At 39.7% G+C, this 24745-nt stretch overlaps 1 protein-coding gene across 1 annotated transcript in view; it reads left to right on the top strand.

The window, feature by feature from the left end:
- stk32c (serine/threonine kinase 32C) overlaps positions 1-24745 on the top strand; it is a 278520-nt gene that overhangs the window by 213954 nt on the left and 39821 nt on the right. The window contains exon 4 of the mRNA XM_079560592.1: positions 6872-7045. Coding sequence (XP_079416718.1) covers positions 6872-7045 — 174 coding nt within the window. The remainder of the gene's footprint in view (positions 1-6871; positions 7046-24745) is intronic.

Below are 24745 nucleotides of genomic sequence, written 5' to 3'. Positions count from 1 at the left end.
ACTTTCTCATCAAAACCGGGGGAAAATCTCATCAATACTTTTATTATTCCGCGACCCAGCACAACACAGCGGAGGAGAGCGAGCTGCTGATTGCTCCCATTTCAGGATCTGGACCCGCAATTTCCTGCCTCTCTATAAGTTCAAAGTAGGTCTCTGTTTGGTGCAAAGTGGAAAAAAAAAAAAAAAACCTTCCTGGATTGATTCTGTGGCTAAAACAAAAGCCATTTGCCGAGCAGCGGTGTTTCCCCTGGTCCTAAAACATCAGGGTGATTAATTGTAGAAATGGCCTCGACTTGTGTGTGATGGGACGGATAATGGGGCTGGGCGGAGTGGATTGAATCTGTAAACACAACTGCGGCGCGTATGACATTTCCCGGAGGTGAATTAGAGCAGGAGATACGCGCTAAAACTCGGTCAAAACTACTGATAAAAAAAAAAAAGAAATCAAGTTTCAAATATGTGGGCGATACACAGCGAGTAGCCGTTTTTTGTGCTGCTGGCATTTCTTAACAGCATCATAAATTCCCATATGAAGGCCGGGACCCTATATTTTTTTACGTGGTAAGGAAAGAGTTTATCGTACCTTACTGTAATGGAAATGCTGCGGGATACAAGATACTATTAAAAAGCTTATATAGGAAGGCAGAGCAGGGTGGGTTTTCACAGAAAGCCGTACAAGCCCATTCATCACACAGATAATGATAAGGAGATTACCCATTCAAGCAAGTTTACAGCAATAACTTATAGACAATTCGCAGAAGTAGGGTTATATAGATACAGGCGGCATCTCTGGAATTGCCCATATATGGTCATGCTTGAAAAAAGTTAAGGGGGAAAACAACAATCCAAACTTGCTCTAATTATTCAAAAACTACTTATAACAAATGCTGAATTATAAATATAGTTTTCTACTAAATAAAGAAACAAAGACATGGAGAGGAGCAAAGTGATTCAACAGCCCATAAAACGGAGAATGCTAACTTGATGCTACATGATAGCATCGGGCTAATGCTAACGGTTAGCTAGCGCGAGCCACAACAGACGTTATTTCACTTCTAATGAACAATGTGCTGTGAGAAAATATCCATTTACACCTGACTTTATTCATGTGTCATAAATAAGTTCATATTCCACCAGAAAATGGCTTAAAAGAGTGAAAAAATGTGTTTCTCTAATGATTCTATTTTCCCCCTCGGAGAAGCCACGCCCCCTTCTATGACGAGATGCCGTCTGTATCTATAGGCTAAAATTCTTCTTCACGTGATAAAGCTACAGTTGTGCTCAAAAGTTTACATACTCTGGCAGAATTTTTGACTATTTTTGTATTTTTACTTAGTTAGTGGCTGTGTGCAGTGTTAATTTTGACAACATATTTTGATTTAGTTTTAGTCTTAGTCTTTTGACGAAAATGTAATTCCATTTTAGTCTAGTTTTAGTCAAAGAAATATCTTCAATTTTAGTCTAGTTTTAGTTGACTAAAATTGCAAGTAAATTTAGTCGACTAAATTTAAGACGAATTTAGACTTTGCATTGATAATATTCATCATAATCATATTTAATCTTGTTCCTCTGCTTCATGGAGCTACTCCACATGAACAAAGCTCAGAGCTGATCCTTTGCAGTGAATTTACATGATATGAGGCTCTTTCAGACGGTCAATAGAAGTTTGGATGATTTTAGTCTCTCCCTTTAATTTTTATTAAAGAGGGGGTATTATGCTTTTTTCAGCCACATAGCACCAGTCTATAGCACACTACAATGATGACGAAACCTTCTGTTGGTCTGTCAATGCAGTAAATTAGAATAACTGCCTTGTATAAAATTACTCTTTCAAAATGGCGGTAGCAAATGACTTGAAATAGGCCCTGTCTCTTTAAGAACCTCTGACCCTTTCAGACACGCCCCCTCCACACGCTGTCTGTGGCATCACAACACTCCGCTCGTTCTCTGCGTACAGTATTGAAACTACGATCGGTGCATTTTAATTTTTATTGTTGGAAAGGAGCTACTGTTTATCACTTTGTGAACAATGGCCACACAGGATATTATTTGGAGACGAACCTTTCACACCGGACGCTTGGACGGGGCTCTTGCCTGAAAAATAACTGCTGTTTGGAGGCTTCTCTTTGCATCTGCCATGCCCTATGGATCTCTAACTATACCCCCATGGACGACACCAGGATCTGCAGGAGCCCATACGATTCAAAAGACGGACATTATCTGTGCAGGTGGACAGTGGTTTTTCGAGTTTACCCGTTAGCTTGTTATAATCGACTACTGCTCATTGTTGATGAAAAGTCTGCAATAAACCACAAATGTGTAAAGCCAGGCTCATTGTGTGATCATCGTAAAGGCTGCTTCAAGTAGTTGCCTGCTTTATTGACGTTATTTGTGCATAATATGCTGCCTGTTTTCAATGAATGTTGTGAAGGTGAAGGTTGTTAGCTTGTCGCGGCTAATAGTGCCTTAGCTCCGGGAGAAAACCACTCGGCTACGACTCACTGTAGATGAAATGTGAGCAATAAACTACGAAATCAACAAGCCAGGCTCCGTGTGTGATCGTCATAAAGGCTGCTTCAAGCAGTTGCCTGTTTTAGTGACGTTTTCAATGCATAATATGCTGCTTGTATTCAGTGAATTTTCCCGTTAGCTTGTCGCGGCTAGCTTGTTAGCTCCGGGAGAAAGCCACTCGTCTATGACCCATTGTAGATGAGATGTGAGCAATAAACTTCCAAATCAACAAGCCTGGCTCCGTGTGTGATCATTGTTAAACGGTTCTTTATGTGTGTGGTGGTTTTATTGACTTTATGTGTGCATATTTCTCGTTTTCACGTGATGACTCGAGGTTTAGCTTAGCATTAGCTTTCTCCGGAGGCTCTGTGCATCATCAAGGCCCAGCGCAGAACCAGACACTGAAATAAGTGTTCTTGTCACCGGTTTTAATCCTGGGTGTTTAGGTAACAGAAACACTGATGTGTGTCTTTGTAAAAGTCTGCTGTGGCTCCGGTTCACAACACATGAAGCTAATCCTCCATGATGACTCTGTTTACATCTTAGGGCTAGACACTGCGGGGAGGGGGTTCTGCTGAGGGGCAGTGGTTGGTTACTCGGCTGGTGACGAAAGGTCGGAGGCGTATCCTGGAGGTTCGAGGCGTTCCCTGAAGGAATCAGGCGTTTTATCCCTAAAATGGCCGCCATCAGAGTTTTTACAGATTACTCGAAAATACGTGAATGTGCCCAGGCAACACTTCAGGCATGGTTTTAATGAGGGAATGACTTAATAACATGATGTAAAGCATGAAAAAGTCGATTTTGCATAATACCCCCCCTTTAAGTCTTATTTTAGTCGACTAAAATATCTGAACATTTTAGTCATAGTTTTAGTCTCATGAACTTTTAATTTAGTTTTAGTCCAATTTTAGTCGGCAACAATAACACTTTGACTAAAATTAAGACTAAATATTTTAGTCGACGAAATTAACACTGCTGTGTGAAGCCATTTGTGGTGAAAAAACGGAGTTGGCTCTTTTTAAAGGAATAGGCATTTTTGCATACTGAGATATGTTCTTACCTTAGCTTAGACGAGTTCATGTGTACCTGTCTGGTCTTTACGCGTACCTTCAGCATCTCCTCCTATCCTTTATAGATACCGACGGCATCTCGTCATAGAAGGGGGCGTGGCTTCGCCGAGGGGGAAAACAGAATCTTTAGAGAAACACAATTTTTCATTCTTTTTAGCCATTTTCTGGTGGAATATGAACTTATTTATCACACGTGAATAAAGTCAAGTCTAAATCGGGTCCATGTGGATATCTATCCTCTCGAACACCAACAAAGGGTTTGGCTTTACCTTAATCAAAAAGCTTCTTGGGAAAAAAGCACCAAAACAGCCACAAAAAATGAGAAGAAAACAAGGATGTAAACGCAACAAAAATGTGACAAAAATTCAACAAGAATGTGACAAAAATTCAACAAAAATGTGACAAAAACTCAACCAAAAAGTGACAAAAATTCAACAAAAATGTGACAAAAAATTCAACAAAAATGTGACAAAAAAATTAACAAAAAATTGAGAAAAACTCAAAAAAGTGACAAAAATTCAACTAAAAAGTGACAAAAATTCAACCAAAAAGTGACAAAAATTCAACAAAAATGTGACAAAAACTCAACCAAAAAATGACAAAAAATCAACAAAAATGTGACAAAATCTCAACCAAAAAATGACAAAAATTCAACAAAAATGTGACAAAAATTCAACAAAAATGTGACAAAAATTAAACAAAAAATGACCAAAAAATCAACAAAAATGTGACAAAAATTAAACAAAAAAGTGACAAAAATTCAACAAAAATGTGACAAAAATTCAACAAAAATGTGACCAAAAACATAAAAAAGGTTACACAACACAGCAACAACGCGAGGAAAAATATCAGTTTTGTGTGTCTTAGCTTTCAAATGAGGTGTTACACAGACCCATATAATGGCCAAAGCGGACAGAATGCATTTGGTTCAGGCGGAGGTGTCCAGAGGTGTCCCTGTCCAGATTAATAAACCATCAAATAACAAACCTCATCAGTCATTACCTGTAAAATGACTGTAATAGTGATGCATCTCTGTGTGCTTGTAATTTCACAGTAGGATGCCTCGATGTATCCATCCCCTGCTTGGAGAGTCTCCCACTCATCCACTCAGAAGATTAATCTACTCTTGTGAACTCACCTTTTCATAGCCAGTGTCTCAAAGTTTGTAGCGCAGCCCCTGTAGATCTTAAGCTCATCACTCTATGCTCCTTAGAGTTTACTTAGCTTCTACTTTGCAGATTAATTATAGATTCATTTTCTCAAAAGCCCTCCCCCGTGTGGCTATGTGTTTTTGTTCATTTAGGTCTAAAAAACCGGAGAAGAGGGTATTTTCCAATCCCCCGTTAGATCACTTAGAGCGCTGGTTTAATTTGACGTGCTCCATTAGTAATCCTGATTGACAAAATGCTTAGTGGACCACGAGCAGCCTTCAATTAAGTCGCATCAGGCCTGACTCTGGTGTTTTCATGTTTAATTCCCAGGGACTGCCTCTCTGTACACATTTGCTCAGCTGCTGTCAGGTTCAGGGCTGTTAGGGCGATGAAAGTAATGTTCTGTTCTGTGGGCTTGGTGTTAAAACGGCTGATAATGCATTATGTAAAAGGATCATTCATAATAGTTGAGGCGGGGGAAAGACAGTGGCATGTCGGGAGCGTGTGGTGGAACACGGATCATGGCTTGGATGCTGTGTTGTTATGCATGACTGATCGTATGAAAGCAGGGAGTTGCTGCGTAAGTGGTACAGGCATAATTATGGCTTTTGAACATTCTTTCGGGAGCCTCAGCATTTTTTGCGTACAATTTGCAAATAGCCTCTCCTTTATTTGGAGATTTCAGGAAATCGCCAATGTTAACTCGGCTGAAACTCACAGTGGAACTAACCCTATAAAGGACCAGCTCAGACAGAAATACAGAACTGGTAACAATCGACTATCAAAAGTAGAGGGCCGTTATCAAAGTATTGATAAAAAACATAATTATTGTAATCTCTGTGATGATAATCTTGTCGGTGATGAGTTTACTGTTTGAATGTTGAAGATGTCACTTGTAGAGAAACATGTTGGCTTTCTGTGTTTAAACTGATTCAAAATGAAAATGTACTGTTTTGTGAACTTGTCTCCATGATTGTGAGGTAAGAAGGAAGGAATGAAGGAAAGAAAGAAGGAAAGAAGGAAAGAAAGAAGGAAAGAAGGAAAGAAAGGAAAGAAAGAAGGAAAGAAGGAAAGAAAGAAGGAAAGAAGGAAAGAAAGAAAGAAGGATAGAAAGAAAGAAGGAAAGAAGGAAAGAAAGAAAGAAGGAAAGAAGGAAAGAAAGAAGGAAAGAAGGAAAGAAGGAAAGAAAGAAGGAAAGAAAGAAGGAAAGAAGGAAAGAAAGAAGGAAAGAAGGAAAGAAAGAAGGAAAGAAAGAATGAAAGAAAGAAAGAAAGAAGGAAAGAAAGAAAGAAAGAAAGAAAGAAGGAAAGAAGGAAAGAAAGAAAGAAAGAAAGAAGGAAAGAAAGAGAAGGAAAGAAGGAAAGAAGGAAAGAAAGAAGGAAAGGAAGGAAAGAAAGAAGGAAAGAAGGAAAGAAAGAAGGAAAGAAAGAATGAAAGAAGGAAGGAAGGAAGGAAGGAAGGAAGGAAGGAAGGAAGGAAGGAAGGAAGGAAGGAAGGAAGGAAGGAAGGAAGGAAGGACACTAAAAAGATTTGCTAAAACATGGAGGAAAAAAAAAATCTGTCAACATTTCTCTTTCGTTTGTGTAGGCTAAAAACGTTGATTTAAATATTGTCTTCAAGTACCGTTGGAGAAACTTGTTTTGCATCCAGACACTGATCTTTTAGATACGGTAAATCCACAAGCCCTCATTCACATGCCATCAGTCATGGATAGAGCTGAGTGTCATCTGCATAGTTGTGGGAGGACACTTTACTTTAACGCTGTGCATTACCTGACCCACTGCAAGCATGTATAGATTGAACAAGAGGGGACCCACGATCAATCCCTGGGGAATTCCACAGGTCAAGCCTATTTAGTTTGACACACAGTTACCAATTTCAACAAAGTGTTTCCTGTTTTTGGGATAGGGTTTGAACTTTAGAATGGTGCCAGAGATTCCCACCCAGATTTCTGACCTCTATAATAAAATCACGATCAATACCATATTAGGCAAGGCATGTTTATTTATACCATGCATTTAGTACACAAGGCAACTCAATGCGCTTATTTCATCTCCCCTGTTACTCACATTTAGTTCCCAGCCTCATCTTTTTCTCTATTCCCGTGGCTCACTGCAGTTATGTCTCTTTGTGTCCCAGGTACTCCTTCCAGGACGAGGAAGACATGTTCATGGTGGTGGACCTGCTCCTGGGAGGTGACCTGAGGTACCACCTGCAGCAGAACGTGCAGTTTGGAGAAGAAGCCGTCAGACTGTACCTCTGTGAGATGACGCTCGCCCTGGACTATCTGCAGAGCCAGCACATCATACACAGGTAAAGACTGTTGTTTGGTTCTACACACAGTAATGATGACTCTTGCTATGATAAAGCTTTGAGGAACTAGCTCACAAGCACTAACCCACGACTCTGAACACTTTTGTCTGCAAAGGTGGTACATTTACTTAAAGTGACACATTCACAGTTTCAAGTATCTGCTCATCAAATCGCTGTGCCGTGACATGGACTTCTACTTTTGCCGGAACTTCCACTGGAAAAAGATCAAAATTCTATCATTTTAGCCACATGAGGAGGCAATACACAAACAGTTTAGATGGTTTTGGACTATATGAGTGCAAAATACAAGTTTACACTAAAAGATGATGAAGAAAATGATGAAGAAATTAAGCGGGAACAGCAAATAATAATCATAGTTTATCAGAATTTTGTCTTTAGTTGCACTTTAAAGGGGCTAGATGCAAGTTGTCATTTTTATACTCACTACTGCCACCTCTGGTCATACATGTAACTGCACCTTCTATATTAAAGAGGGGGTATTATGCTTTTTTCAATCACATAGCACCAGTCTATATCACACTACAATGATGACCAAACCTTCTGTTGGTCTGTAAATGCAGTAAATTAGAATAACTGCCTTGTATAAAATTGCTCTCTCAAAATGGCTGTAGCGAATGTCTTGAAATAGGCCTCTGTCTCTTTAAGAACCTCTGACCCTTTCAGACACGCCCCCTCCACACACTGTCTGTGGCATCAGTGGGGAGGGGTTCTGCTGAGGAGCAGTGGTTGGTTACTCGGCTGGTGACGAAAGGTCGGAGGCGTCTCCAGGAGGTGGGGGCGTTCCTAGGAGGACTCAGGCAAACCTATCCCTAAAATGGCCGCCATCAGAGTTTTTACAGATTACTCAAAAATACTCAGTGACTGTGCCAAGGCAACACTTCAGGCATGTTTTTAATGAGGGAATGACATAATAACATGATGTAAAGCTTGAAAAAGTCGATTTTGCATAATACCCCCCCTTTAAGCTTGTGCATGACGGTAATTCAGACTCGAAGCAACAAGTTTTTCAGTGACAGTGCAGGATTTTAGAGGCAGTGCAACGTGTAGAGGGAGGAAAATACATCATTTTAACATTTTTAAACTCCGAATAGACCCTTTAAGTAGATAAGTAAATAATACTTTTGACAAGTAAATAATAATGCTTTATACTCATTTACATTTCTACAAAAAGCTCCAAAGTAAAAAGTTAAAGTTGGCCATACAGTTGTGTGTGTGTGTGGGTGTGTTTCCCCATTTTGAGCCTTATAATGATATGGGGAAAGAATCTTCATTGTATTGCCCATTTATATCTATCTATAAATCTATGCAGCAGCTTTTAGACTTAAAGGTGTGAGTTATGAGGGATAAATGCACAGCAATCTCAGAGTCCATTTGATGCAATGTACGACTGGTCTCCCCGACTCCCTCTCCCACTCAAAGGTCATGTCTAATTACCACGGTAACATAAATTCTGTACATTAAGTGCCCTCCTGCCTGCACAGGAAATCATCTACCGGAATACACCCAACACCGTCACAGCACCATTAGTTTGAATCAATACAACAGTGGGAGCAGGCAGCGGTTCGTTCACAGCGACTCCTTTTCTCACATTAAAAATAGACCCCTCCTGGATCATGTTTCACACATTTGTTTGTATTAACACATCTCGTATTTATAGCAGTACGATGTTGTAAGTTTCTTTTTTAGATTTGAAGAAGGACACACTGCAGTCTGTGTTATGCATTTTATATATTTCATTCAGCAGTGATTCTAAACTGGCATGGACCTTCTTATATCTAATAGAAAATCATCCATCAGGCCTGTGTGAGTTTGGCTTAGACTTGGAGGTAACACTTTACATTACGGGCCGCTAAGTCTTTGGTACTTACAGTGGAAATTCTTGGTGCTTATGGTGGTACCTACAGTAGTAAATACTAGTAATAATAGTGGTACTTCTAGGTAATTATTGTGGTACTTACAGTGGAGATTCTAGATACTTATGGTGGTACTTACAGTGGTAAATACTAGTAATAATAGTGGTACTTCTAGGTAATTATTGTGGTACTTACAGTGGAAATTCTAGGTGCTTATGGTGGTACTTACAGTGGTAAATACTAGTAATAATAGTGGTACTTCTAGGTAATTATTGTGGTACTTACAGTGGAAATTCTAGGTGCTTATGGTGGTACTTACAGTGGTAAATACTAGTAATAATAGTGGTACTTCTAGGTAATTATTGTGGTACTTACAGTGGAAATTCTAGGCGCTTATGGTGGTACTTACAGTGGTAAATACTAGTAATAATAGTGGTACTTCTAGGTAATTATTGTGGTACTTACAGTGGAAATTCTAGGTGCTTATGGTGGTACTTACAGTGGTGCTAATGATGGTACTTACAGTGGAAATTCTAGGTGCTTATAGTGGTACTTACAGTGGTAAATACTAGTAATAATAGTGGTACTTCTCGGTACTTATTGTGGTACTTACCGTGGTGCTTATGGTGGTACTTACAGAGGTAAATACTAGTAATAATAGTGGTGCTTATAGGTACTTATTATGGTACTTACAGTGGTGCTTATGGTGGTACTTACAGTGGTAAATACTAGTAATAATAGTGGTACTTCTAGGTAATTATTGTGGTACTTACAGTGGAAATTCTAGGTGCTTATGGTGGTACTTACAGAGGTAAATACTAGTAATAATAGTGGTGCTTATAGGTACTTATTATGGTACTTACAGTGGTGCTTATGGTGGTACTTACAGTGGTAAATACTAGTAATAATAGTGGTACTTCTAGGTAATTATTGTGGTACTTACAGTGGAAATTCTAGGTGCTTATGGTGGTACTTACAGTGGTAAATACAAGTAATAATAGTGGTGCTTATAGGTACTTATTATGGTACTTACAGTGGTGCTTATGTCGGTACTTACAGTGGAAATTCTAGGTGCTTATGGTGGTACTTACAGCGGTAAATACTAGTAATAATAGTGGTACTTCTAGGTAATTATTGTGGTACTTACAGTGGAAATTCTAGGTGCTTATGGTGGTACTAACAGTGGTAAATACTAGTAATAATAGAGGTCTTATAGGTACTTATTGTGGTGCTTACAGTGGTGCTTATGGTGGTACTTACAGTGGAAATTCTAGGTACTTATGGTGGTACTTACAGTGGTAAATACTAGTAATAATAGTGGTGCTTATAGGTACTTATGGTACTTACAGTGTGAGAGTATGAATGGGTGAGTGGATCCTTGCTGTAAAGCGCTTTGAGTGCCTAATGTAGGCGGAAAAGCGCTGTATAAGTTGTGACCATTTACCATTTACAGTGGTGCTAATGGTGGTACTTACAGTGGTAATTCTAGGTACTTATTGTGGTACTTGAAGGATTTTATAGTGAGAATTACAAGGTATGTACTTCTAGAATCAGTGGTAACTCTGAGTAATGAAGGTTATACTTCTTGTTTTCCCTAATGCTGTTTTATGTTGTTTTATAGTCACACAATCCTAGAAATTACTTCTGTTTGTAGAAGTACCTCTACCTATGAATTGCTGCTGTAGTATCCTTGAATTATCAGTAAGTACCATAGTAAATAGAAGTACAACCTTCATTACTAAGAGTTACTCCTGTATCTCTTAGTAAGATAAGATAAGATAAGATAAGATAATCCTTTATTGATCTCACAAAGGAGAAATTCACTTGTTACAGTCGGCGTTCAAGAAGATCACTCAGAGTTAATAAAGTGCAGCTGATACAGAGATTATTGCACATGTTGCTTTACAGTCTTATGTATAGATACAGTGGTTACTCTGTGACTCCCAAACCCTAACCCCAATTTCTAGTAATTACCACTTTTAGTGCCACAATAAGTACCACTGTCATTACTAGTAATTACCACTGTAAGTACCATGGACTTGGAAACTGTGGAGCATGTTATTTTACATTGTAGTAAGTATAATCTTAATAAAAAACTACAGCTGACAAGGCAGGGGTTTGATTCTTCATTATTAAACAGTGTTTTAAACGATTCAGAGGCAGAATAAAAGGTGCTCCTGGTGTTTTTAAAAGAGATGGGATTATTTGCTAGAATTTAGGTCAATTAAATCAGGGGAAAGATATGTACATAGATACTCCAGCCCACACTATGGCATAGTGGGTGGTGGTAATGCACCCTTACGTTGAGTGCCATCTGCCATGAAGCAACATGCAAGAAGAAGAAGAAGCAGGACCCAAGCCATGACCCCAAAAAAGAACAAATCACTAATGTGATTACAGATTGAATCTATTTTCCTACTGATTGTTGTTGATTTAAGCAGTGATTGAACCTACACTGCTGAAATCATGGCATTTTAACACACCTTTATATTTTTCTCAGTAGATAGCTTTAAAGGAACAGGCCACCATTTTTCCATACTGAGATATGTTCTTATTTCACCCCGTTTGGAGCTATGGGAATATACTGGGAGAGGCCAAATGCCAACAACACCTTTGGTCTTTTTTCGTGACTGAGGGCACACAGTTCTTCCACACTGTGATATGTTCTTACCTGAGCTTAGACGAGTTGATGCGTACCTGTCTGGTCTTTGTGCCCGTGGAAGAGCTTGGTTGCTTCCAACTTCACCCCCGTTTGGAGTTATGGGAATACATTGGGAGAGGCCAAATGCTAACAACATCCTTGGTCATTTTGCGTGACTGAGCGCAAGAACTTTATTGCCATTGTACAATTGTACAAAGAAATTGCGCAGATGTTGGGTTAATCCTGAGGCTCTGCGACTCTGCGATCCACCACTGACCAGCACGTTTTTAGAGGTAGGGGAGACCAAAGTAATATTAATCCCCTGATCAGAAGCATACCCAAACCCTTCATGCATGTTTGAGTTATCTTAAAGATGCACTATGTCACTTTTTATGTGAAACTCTTGATATTTGTTCATATTTGTTCCAGAATCAATTGTTTTTTTCGGTTTCTGGACAGTTTCTGGTACGAACCCCTAAAAACAATTGATTCTGGAGCGTCATAAAGGCCACTGTGAGGGAAAGCAAAAGTGCCGTGCCACCCATAACGCCACTGAAACACTAAAAGGTCAAATATGAACAAATATCAAGAGTTTCACATAAAAAGTGTTTTTTTTCCCCCCACATAAAAAGTTGCATAGTGCACCTTTAAACAGGCCCGAAAAGCGTGCAATGTACTGGGGAACCTGACATGTGCTTTGAAAACCGACACGTAGGCCTCTTTTTTATGTAGATACATTATTTTCCAGGTTGGCAGCCTTTTAGGTGCACAATATGTTGCTTCAAATGCCTAGCAGGGCATATCGGTGGGAGGAAAGGTGAATATTTCATGTGGTCTATTGATTCCATATATACTGCAAGTCGGAGTTCAAAGGAGTGGGTCACTCGCTCTATTAATAAAGGCCATCACATATACCGGGCTACAGCTGAGTTCACAAAACAGGCCACATAGACACTGTTTATTTGTCCTTGGCTCATGTCCTGAACCATGAAAGCAATTTTCATGGTGTTACTGCCTCTCAACAACGAGGTCATAAGTTTGCTAATGATGCGAATCAGCTATTTCTGGTCTGACCAAACACTCTCAGGTGAAGTTTAGATATAAATATGTTTCTTTCTCTGTGTAAATAGTTGTAATCTTGTGGCCAGAATAGTACTTGTTGCTGTTTTAGTCAGTCACTGAGAAGAGCATGTCGTTACTATATATCTACTAAATGATCTTAATGATTAAAGATATGTAAAATGGACGTGTATCATTGAGGCATAATGACATAGTGACATTTTACATTTAAAACATTTAAATAACGTAAAGAAACAACGGTAAAAACTTGAGAGGCTGAGCTGTTCAGAATTTGGAATTTGCCTGGAGCGCCTTCAGCAGGCAGTAGCAGAAATTATACCATAGCAGTGAAAACAAGCTTTGACTTTCAGCTAACAGCATGATGGCAAATTGTTTCGAACCACAATTCTATGTTCCCTCCATGATGCACAAAAATCCAGGAGCCATCTATCCAACCCAGATGAAAGAAAGTGAACGGGATTTTCTCAAAACTGTGTGAATGAAGCAAAATGCTACTTGGCATGCTTTTGATGTGGAAGCAACGTCATTACATGTGTTAAAAGCAATGGCCACTGGCTGCTCTGCTTTGTGACGACAACACCGCCATTGCTGAAGTACCTCGATACAGCCGCTAGTCCCCCATTGGAATGTATTGGACTTTTGACACGTTAAAAACAACTTTAGAGCCTGGTGCCTCATTTTCTTAAACCTTCTACAACTAGATAGTCGTCCTGTGAGGATGGGTTAGTTACAATTAAAGGACAAGAACAATTTTTGAAAACTCGTACTAATGAGGAACGGTCTGTGAGCTGCGCAAACTACACGTCACGCAAGGGCCGGGTCTACAGTGAAGATCCCGCCCTTATGCCCTTTTTAGGAACATGCTTTGTCAGAGCTGGGGAGGAGGAGTCTGTAAATCCACCATGATTTCCCCCTTGAACGTAGTTATTTTGTCAAACGGGGAGGAGTGAGTAATGACAGTCTATTAATATGATGTCTATGGTTAAAAGCTCAAAAACGTTGCTTTGGCATGACATCAATGTCTCTTGTGATGCTTTATATTATGTTACAGTTGTTCTCTCATCAAAAACATGCCTGAAGTTGTGTTTCAAACCCCGAGCACATCTTTGAGTAATCTATGGATCTTCTCCAGTGGCTATTCTTAGCATTCACACTTTACTTCAGCGGCACAGACACTTTTTCAGTTTCCTGGACAAAACAAATCAAAGTGTTTGAAATTACCACACAGTCCTCACATCTCCAAAATGTAGGAAAATACAAAGAAGCAATATGCCTCTAAAAATACGCCTAAATAAATGATGCTTTATTGTGATTAATTGTGATTAATTAATTATTGGTAATGGTAAATGGACTCCACTTACTGTAAATGCTCTAATGCTCTCCTTTATTCACTCAAGGGCATCTAGGACCAGGCCTTTATTGGAACCAGGCCACAATTAGAGACAGGCCTTTATTTCTATTTGAGCAAAACGGACGACCAGGAAAATTAAGAAAAACGAGATTTGTGTCCATTTGCACCTAAAATATTAGGTTCATTTATTAATTAACATTGCAAACCCTCTTCCAGCGGCTGGAACATTGACGCCTTTTATTTTGTCGGGACAACAGGAAGTGTTTTGTTGCTTTTAGCGGATCATTGACATCAATGTCACTGCAGGTTTCTGTTTCGTTTTTACCGCGGACTGGATTATTTGTTGTTATCTTGTGTAAAAGGTGAGTTTAGACGGAGCGTTTGTGTTTGTGATCGATCATGAGACTGACCCGAGAGAAGACGAGACGCTCGCGCTGATCGGAGGAGTTATTTTGAGGCGTGGGACTGACCTGCACACGGTGCAGCTGGACGTGCTTTGAGGACGCGATGGTGACTTTATTAAAATCCTGGAGGGTCACACAACTCTCCCCCTGTTTCCAAACATAGTCACAGGAGGTTTGAAAAGTGGCTAAATCTGTGTCAAAGTTACGCTAAGATCAGCTCCTCCGCAGCGTTCCCCATCGGCCCGGGTTCCCGTTTGTTTACTTCCTGCACGTGAGTTTTCATTTACACCAGTATGAGACAAATTCCTAACATGGGGAATATTTCTACCGCTATAGGTTCTAATATTAGCCCCGACCTGTTTTAGAGACCGGCTTTAATTTGCCTCCGCCAGCCGCGAACCCGGCCACTGCTAGAGACCCGGCCGCTAAAAGAATACAGGCCAGTATTAGAGAATTTACGGTATATATCGCTTTTCTGCCTTTATCAGGCCCAAAGCACTTTACAGGAAGGAACCAGTCACCCATTCACACTCTCTTTCATTTGCAGAAGCTGGGATTCAAACCCACGACCTTCTGATCGCCACCGTCACCCCCATAATTAGGACATAATTAGGCCAACCTCACCCTAGAATTGTTATGTAAGATTTTTATCCCACAATTTCATCAAACTCTGCATCAGCCCTTTTGAATCTTTCCAGCACCGAAAGCGACCGCCCCTTGCTTATACCTGCACACTCTCCCTCTGTGGAATTCGACCTGTAAAAATGAACTTGAAACACTCGCCGATGTCCTTTTCGCCGTCCAGAGGGGGAAGCCCAACAGTGCAGATAATCACAAGCACAAAGTCACAGTGTCTTTCCCCCAAAGCGTATACGCAGATTTGGCCCAAAATACGGCACTGGTTTCTGTAAATACCGGTAATTATACAGAGGTTGTTTGTGTGATGTTGTTCGCCTGTGGCCTGTTGAGTCATCCACCTGCATTATAGCTGACCTCACACAGTACAGCATTTGTCCTCTGCCTGGGAGAGCCCTGTGGTAGTTTATTATGTTGTGTTCTAGCTACAGCTGCACATTGTTACGCTCGAGGTAAAACGCACCAACAAAGCAAGTTCTCGAGAATGAAGGGGGTTAAGGCGGCCAGGTATTTAGGCTTTAGGCTATTGTGTGACATAGGCTGGATGCAATGTTGGGGGCTGAAAAAAAGGCTCTTTTCACAATTGAGATCCGATTTGAACCGTTCACCTTAAAGGGGGATATTATGCAATGGTATCGACTTTTTCAAGCTTTACATCAGGGGTCACCAACCTTATTTCAGCTGAGGGCTACTTTAAGAGCATTAAGTTGTTCGAGGGCTACCAGTTAAAAACAATTCCTAAAGACTTAAACGTACACTGTTCACTTATAGGATATTGACCCCATATTATGTTAAAATAGCTTTATTTTAAACTCATACTGAGTCACAAGAACCGAAATAACTGTAATTTTAAGAATTAGATTCAAGAAAATGAAGCGTTTTACACTTTAGAAAAAGTCCCAAGGGCTACTGGACATGCCCCAAAGGGCCCCTGGGTGCCCGCGGTCACCACATTGGTGACCCCTGCTTTACATCATGTTATTATGTCATTCCCTCATTAAAAACATGCCTGAAGTGTTGCCTTGGCACATTCACGTATTTTTGAGTAATCTGTAAAAACTCTGATGGCAGCCATTTTAGGGATAGCTTTGCCTGAGTCCTCCTAGGAACGCCCCCACCTCCTGGAGACAACTCCGAGCTTTCGTCACCAGCCGAGTAACCAACCACAGCTCCTCAGCAGAACCCCCTCCCCACTGATGCCACAGACAGCGTGTGGAGGGGGCGTGTCGGAAAGGGTCAGAGGTTCTTAAAGAGACAGAGGCCTATTTCAAGGCATTCACTGCAGCCATTTTGAGAGAGTAATTTTATACAAGGCAGTTATTCTAATTTACTGCATTTACAGACCAACAGAAGGTTTCGTCATCATTGTAGTGTGATATAGACTGGTGCTATGTGATTGAAAAAAGCATAATACCCCCTCTTTAAAGATAAGAAATATTCAAGTTTTAAGCTTCCATACAACAATGACGACGAGGCTTCTGAAATAAGTTTCTGTTGGTGGGTTTTGTGATAGAACGGAGCACTTCTCAATGGGGCAGAGGTGCACGTCTCGAAGCAGTTGTTTTGCACGAGGGGAAGCACATTTTGACAAGGCGGTGTTTCGGCAGAACACCGGGTCGAAAAGTTGCAACCTTTAAAACAAAATGATTGCAAGGATTGATGGTGTGTGGGATTGCATTTCTGTTTCACGATTGGGCTTAGCCTCCATCCTACGCACCCATCTGCTGATGTCTCCTGCCTTTTTTTTTTTTTCTTCAGTCAAGTTTTACTCCACAAAAAATTTGGCAAACTGAATCTAAAATTCATTTGTCAACTTTGCATTTGCGTGATTGTATTCAAACCGTTCTACACTACACTTGATACATTGTGCCACATTAAGTACAATATAATGTGCTCTGTAACAATGTGAAATAACTTGTACCTACAGGTTACCAACACAATGGTATAATGTGGATCACTATTTTACATATATATAATGTAATAAGACCCAAACTCTAACCCTAACCTTTAAGGGATATTTCAGGATTGGGGGGGGGGATTGAGGCCTCATTTCCTACTTATCCAGAGTGTTGCTGATTTCTGGAGATTTTTTACATTTTTTAATTCATGCAGTATATATTTGAAGAGTTTTGTGGCGCTAGGCTATTGCTAGGCTAGCGCATGTCTATGGTAGCTTGTAGCCTGCATTAAAAACCTCTTAAAAATCATCGGATAGTCCTCAAAATGTTGCCATATCTGATTTGTAGAAAGCTCCCTTGTGAATTCCACATATAGTAATGGCAGCCACAGGTGAACAAACTACTGTAGATCCGGTAACCTAGCAGATCACTCCGCCGTTGCATAGCTACAACCAGGAAGCTGATGCTGCTCTTTTAAATGCAATATGGTTATATTTCCAAAATTATTCAGTCAACACAGACTATTACATTAGCAGTCTAGTGTTATAAGTGATTTGCCTCAGGTGCACTGACCGTTTTTAATGCAGGCTACTAGTTACCATAGACATGCACTAGCCTAGCACTAGCCTAGCATCACTAAACTCTTAAAATATAATGACTGCATGAATTAAAAATATAAATATATCTCCAGAAATCAACAACACTCTGGATAACTAGGAAATGAGGCCCTATGTCAAAAATCCTGAAGGGTCTTCTGTCTCATTACATTATGTACCAGCAAAGTACTTATACGCATTATTCCATTGTGCATGTACTGCATAGGTACAAGTTGTGACACATTGTTACATAGCACATTATATTGTACGTAATTTAGTTGGGTACAATGCATTCTCCTTCAAGTACAAAGCACTTTATGAGGCTCTTTCAAGCTGTGATTGGAAGTTCAGATGTTTTTAATCCTTTCTTTTCATTTTTGTTAGTTCATGAAAATGTGTTTTAGTCTCAATAACTACTTTTAATTAGGTTTTGCAGCAGTTTCGTCACTGATTGATGGATATTAGATAAATAGGGTAGGATAGAATAGATAGACACTGCTGATGTAGATGTAGACAGAGATTCTCTTCTTCTCCTTCTTCCCAGTCTGTGCGGAGATTGCATGTTCTCTCTGTCTAGTTGAGTTTGCTCCAGCTGCTCCATTTGCACAAAATATATCCCGGGGAGAAGCGCCCGCGGGAAATATATACTCTAAATTGAGCAACTAGATTGGAGAATGGAACGGTAAATGGCAAATTATATCCTTTTAAGACACCAAGAAGCAAGAAACTGTCGTCTTCAAAACACTCCCGCTGATTAAGCACTTCAGAAATCAACATGGCACTCCGTCTGCCTGAGCTCCGTAATTATTATTTTGTCAGTATCAAGGACTATTCAGTGTCAAATGTACGCTCTTTGATCTAAATGTACGGTGTTATGAAAATGGAAACACAAACTGCAAAATACCTTCAAACTTACTTTAGATTTCTGCCTCCATAGTCATTTTCAGATCACGCAATCCTACTTGAAGTGGTCAGTCATAAACACATTTGATTTTCCTTCTCTTTTTTTTTAATCAGTTGTTTTGAGTGTGTCTCCATTAAACTCATCAAAAGGAAGAAAGGATTGTTTTGTTTTTGTTGTGCCATTCACAGAAACAGTCACAAAGCACAGAACAACGACAACAACAACAGTGTCGCTCAAGACGTCAGTAGCCTGAGGGCGTCGCTTAGAGAAGAAAGGGGTCAGCTGAGGCGAGGTGTGCTACAAAACAGAGTTGAATAAGACGAGCGCTTGCTGTTTCCGCTCAAAGGACAAACTACACTGTGAGTCAAACACTGTCCATCTCCCGAATATATTGATGGGTCCCGCTCTAGTGCCAGTATTAATCTTCGCTTCAGAGTCTACTGTTATTGTCAAGTTCGCAGATGACACAGCTATCATTGATCTCTGATGATGACGAGACTCAGAGATGGATCATTTGATAGACTGGTGTCAACACAACAACCTGGAACTCAACATCAGCAAAACAAAGGAGCTCATAGTGGACTTTCACAGGAGCAAGCCGGAACACTACCATCCTACCAACATCGAGGGAACACCAGTGGAGAGAGTGAACAGTTTTAAATATCTGGAGGTGCACATATCTCATTTTAGTTAAAAAGGCTCGTCAACGCCCGTACCATCTCAGACGACTGAGAATCTTTTAGACTCTCACTCTAGGTGCTAAAAATCTTTTGAGAGCATCCAGACCGGCAGCATCACAGTGTGGATGGGGGGCTGCACTGAGCAGGATCGCCTGGCCCTCAAGAATGCGGTCTCCCCAAATTGGACAACATCTACACCCAGAGATGCGGATGCAGAGGAAGAGAGAAGATTGTGAGGGACATAGGGCTGCAACTAACGATTATTTTGTAATCGATTAATCTATCGCTTATTTTTTACGATTAATCAAGTAATCGCTTGGCTGTGAATGGTGTAGGAAAAAAAATTATCACATACAGCTTAAGTGGCGCTGCTTGAAGATGTGTTAATGGAATAAACCAGGGGTGTCCAAACTTTTTTCATGGGGGGCCACATATCGGAGCGTACACGGGGTAAAGGGCCATAGGTCGATGGTTAGTTCTGCAAAACCTTCGACTAGCAGAGGTTTAAATTGTTCCTCATGCCTTTATTTATGCTTAAAACCTTAATGCCAGCTCTTTCTCACAATAAAATGCTAGCTGTTAGGTTAGAATTGTGTAGAATTATTACATATTAAATAAAAAGGACCATCTCTGATAATGTGAACCGATTCAGCAAGAAGCCTGAGGGCCACCAAAAATTGGGCCGCACTTTGGACACCCCTGGAATAAATTAAAGAGACATGTTTGTTGGAGGCTCGATTTATGAAATTTACAATGGAAAAAATTTACACAGACCCTAACTATATAAACAAAGTAGGTTTTCATCAAAAATACTACGTTTTTATGTCATTTTTGCTTCATTTGGGTCTGTGTGAACCAGAAAACGATTAATCAATTACTAAAATCGTTGTCGACTATTTAAATAATCGATTAGTCGTCAATTAATCGATTAGTCGTTTCAGCCCTAGATGGACACCAGTCACCCTCTAGACCAGAAGTGAGAGGATGAGGAAGGTTCTATCCTGAGGCCATTAGACTGCTTAATAAATCTGACTCCTAGCACTTCCCCCATAGTAGTATATTTTTGTCTAGTCTATTTTGTTGCTGCTGCTGTTGTTGTTGTTGTTGTTGTTGTTGTGGCGGCCGAGGATGGTGCAAAAGAAAATTTCACTGCATGTTATGCTATATGTATTTATATGGGTGTGACAAATAAAGCTAAACTAAACTAAAGAATGTGGGAGTATGAAGGTATGAAGCTGAAGATTCCACATAGTGCCCCCGTCATCGTGCAAATGTCTAGTCGACAGTTAAAGTGGAGATATAATAACAGGGCTTTTTTCTGTTCTATCTATGACACAATACAATCCAGTCAATACCAACTGGAGCGAATCGGCAGTAGAAGGAAAAGGGACCAAAATGAAGAGCATTTCTCAAAAGAACAATACTATAACATGGCTCAAAAACGGTGATTTTACACATGTTGCCTACTGTTTGAAAAATGTGTCCTCTGCATTTGCCCCATCGTCCCATCGCCCTTTCATACTAAAGAATATTTTTGTTTTCAATGCAAAACTTTGGTACATTGAATCCCTTATACTGTGGTGTGTAGGATTTTCTGCCCACTCCACACTTCTCCTCCATGTATAATAATTGCTCACATCATAAATGTCAGGAAAATGGAAGTCTTTCTTTTCAGTTTATGGGACATCAGCGTTTCTGTGAGCTGAAAGGGGCTTTTCAATCAGATTCGGGGATGCCCTGTCTGTCTGTGTCTCTTTACATATCTATAGATAGAACTCAGCGAGCGATTGTTCTCTCCATCTCCTTGAACGAGACGGCCATCTTTGTGTGGGACTGTGGAGCTGTGTCCCTGCAGACTGCACTTTTACTGCCACAGATGGCTCAGAAATCACTTGAAATGTGCCCAAAAGATTCTCGCTCAGGCTGAATTTCATGAATATAACAATATATAGTGTGTGAATTCTTTCTGTAGTTTGTCAAAGAAAAGCTATTATATAGAAGTTGTTTTTTTGGGGGATTGTGTTGCCAAAAGAGTTCTACTGCGGTGAAGTTATGACCTAAAACTAAAGTACAAAAACATGACTTCAAATTCAGCCTTTTTGTCCTGATTTTGTTTGTTTTTCAGTCTTGTTTTGACACAAATTGGTTCCAATTGTTGTTTAACCCCTTAACTCCCACCTGAACCAACCGAGCACATTTTCTCCAGTTTGGCTTTTTGGGAAAATAGCGACAGAACTGAGACGAAAACAATGATGAAGATGTGACGAAAAAGTGAGAAAACTTTGACAAAAAAAAAAGTGACTAAAAAATGACAAAAATGTGACAAAAAATAACAAAAAAATGACAAAAAAAAATAACAAAAAAATAACAAAAAAAATGACTAAAAATGACAAAAAAATTATTTAAAAAATGACAAAAAAAGACAAAAAAAAAAGACAACAAAATGACAACAAAATGACAAAAAAATTGACAAAAAAATGACAAAAAAACCCGACAAAAAAATGACAAAAAAAATGACAAATTTTTGTTTTTAAAAATGACAAAAAAAGGAAAAAAAAATACAAAATTTAAAAAATGACAAAAAAATTATTTAAAAAATGACAAAAAAGTTACAAAATGAGTTGAATACCCCCCCAAAAAAAGATGGAAAAAAATGTGATGAGGTGGCGGAGGCGAATGGCACATATAGAGCCGCCACTCGGAAAATAATTCTCCAAGAGCCTCCGCCGCCCCGTGCGCCGCCACAAGATCTGGCCCTATGTCTTTAAACCAGGGGTGTCCAAACTTTTTTCCTGTGGGGCCGCATACTGAAGCGTACACAGGGTGAAGGGCCATAGATCGGCAGTTAGTGCCGCAAAACCTTTGACTAGCAGAGGTTTAAATTGCGCCTCACACCTTTATTTCTGCTCAAAACCTTCATGCAGCTCTGTCTCACAGTAAAAGGTTAGTTGTTTGGTTAGAATTGTGTAGAATTATTACATTTCAAATAAAAAGGACTATCTCTGATGATGTGTCCCGAATCAGCAAGAAGGCAGAGGGCCACCAAAAATTGGTCTGAGGGCCACATTTGGCCCCCGGGCCGCACTTTGGACACCCCTGCTTTAAACCAATGCCCGTAAGCCTTATGGGTCACGGTTATGGCTCAATATACTTCAGTGTTCACGCTCCGCTACCTGGACTCGCTGACACATTTCAAAGGCGGAGTGGTTTGTTTGGGCCGAAATTAGGAGCCTGATTGACCCACGCATGCGCAGTCGAGATGGGCATTCGGCTTATTGTGTAGTGTTTTGTTATTTTCAGACGCTGTGGCTCAAAGCGGAGGCTGTAAAACAAATATTATTTTACACATGAATAATTGAGGAGCCACTGAAACTGAGTATAACCTCAGTGGTGTGTGGCTTGGTTTTTACTGTGAATAAAAACACATTTAATTAAAACTCTCGCTGCAGTACGCTCAGGTCTTTCGTGACACCAGCGCACGAGCACGTCCCTTTGTTCACCGTCACTATTGTCCTCCTCTGTCCCTCATTTCCTGACAACGCACTGTCCGGCTTTAATCAAAAATATCTCGCAAAGCCATCTGCTATTTATGTAACTGGGAAACAGCTTTTCTTCCGACACAACAGATCCTTCAACAGCACAAGGTAATTTTGTCGGCTAAACTGTGCGAACCTATTTTGTATGGGTTTCAAAATGAGCCAAAGTCTTAATTAGATAGTTAATTGTGAGCGGCACCACAAACAAAAGCAGAGCCAATTCTGGACTGTGCACATGACTCTAATACAAAGATTTAACTTCTATATTCCCGCGATGATGCAAACCTCGCAGTCCTCTCATTACTTTGATTTACTCAATTAGGCTTATTTGTTTATTTGGTTGGAACAGCGCATGCCAATGAACGCACATGAGAGATGCATAATAGGCTCCGTCTGTTGACCAGCCCTCGGTTACAAACACACGCTCGTGCATCCCGAGTCCAGCGGGGTCCCTGTTGTACGTGCAAAATATGGTTCTTTATTGTAAGCAAAGCGAATGATTAAAGGCTCGATAACTGCCATTTTGTTCTTTTTGTCGCGTAACATTTGCTTTGCCCGATAAAAATTATATTGTAAAAGTAGCCTGAGTCGTGAAGTTTCTATTATATTGATTTGTTAAGCCAAACAGTCAATATGTGATGAAAATGGGTTTACCTTTTTGACATTGAAGCACAGCCGCGATGGTAAAAATACCTATTTCACATGAAACAAAAACTGTCACAAAGTTCATTATCTCCTCTGTCAGCACATATGAACTAATGTCCAATTATTTTCTCAGAAAAAAGTCAAAAAGTGGTGACAATATGCGAAGACATGAGGGTGATGTTGTCCAATAGAAAGGACTTTCAGACATAAAAATAATATCACAGGTTTGTGAATCCAATCACAATCTCTCTAATATTACTGGAATAGCCATACCATACACATTTTGTCACATTTTTGTCATTTTTTTGTGCATTTTTTGTCAATTTCTTGTGACATTTTTGCCACTTTTTCATCAATTTTTCGTCACTTTTTTGTCTATGTTTTCTCACTTTTTTGTCACATTTCCATCATTGTTTTCGTCTCAGTTTTGTTGCTATTTTCACAGCTTTTTTCCAGAAGCTTTTGGACTGGGGTAAAGCCTGCACTCCAAGGGTTATTCTGCTAGATGATACATCAAAATTAAATCTGACAATTAAAAAACGTTGAATAATATTAGCTGGTTTAACAGCTGCCAAAAAGATGGTAGTCTGCAGATGGAAGAAAGTGCAACCTCTGACTGAGGGAATGGCTTGTCTCCTATAGAGATATAATTCAGTTGGAGCTTTCTGCCGCTCTAATTCACAGAGCAAAAACTGAAAATATTGCTTGTTGGTCCAATCTACTGTCTATACTGGTTGTGGAATAGAAACTGCATTTGATTTTTTTTTTCTTTTTTCCGCCTGTATGCTATTGTACATTGTACATAATTGTTAGTATCCTGTTGTGAATAGTTTCTGCATATTGTACATATTCTTTATGTATAGCAGGGCAGCCAGCGGCCATTGATATGAACCCCCAATACACTAAACAGATGTCCATTTTGTAAGAGTAACAGTATCTGCATGTCAACACACTGCATGGATATCCATTATTAATTGATACATTCATTTCCTGTACTCTAAATTAGGGCCTTGAGTGAGTCCGAGTCCTGTGTCATTTTCGCTCTTCCCATGTCACTTATAATTCAGAAAATCTATTTTTTAATTTTCAAATTTTAAACTTCCTTTTCAGCAATTTCTCATAAAATTCACTGGCATTATCCTATATCAAAATAAGTTAGCCTCTTAACTCCCCCGCCTGAACTGAGAGGATCTTTTTCCTCACGTCATCAGATTTTTTTCTATCATTTTTTTGTTGGGTATTCAACTCATTTGTGTAACTTTTTTGTCATTTTTTTGTCATTTTTTTGTCATTTTTTGTCAAGGTCAAAGTTTATTTATAAAGCACATTTAAAATACAGTTGACACTGCCGAAAGCGCTGTACATGTTTCAGTGAGTTTGTCACATTTTTGTCATTTTTTCGTCCTTTTTTTTATCACATTTTTGTCATTTTTTGTATTTTTTTTGTCCAATTTT

This window comes from Gobius niger, assembly GCF_951799975.1.
Source record: "Gobius niger genome assembly, chromosome: 7".
NCBI lineage: Eukaryota > Metazoa > Chordata > Actinopteri > Gobiiformes > Gobiidae > Gobius > Gobius niger.
Note: the sequence above shows the minus strand (reverse complement) of the source record. Positions and strands in the feature narration are given on the sequence as shown.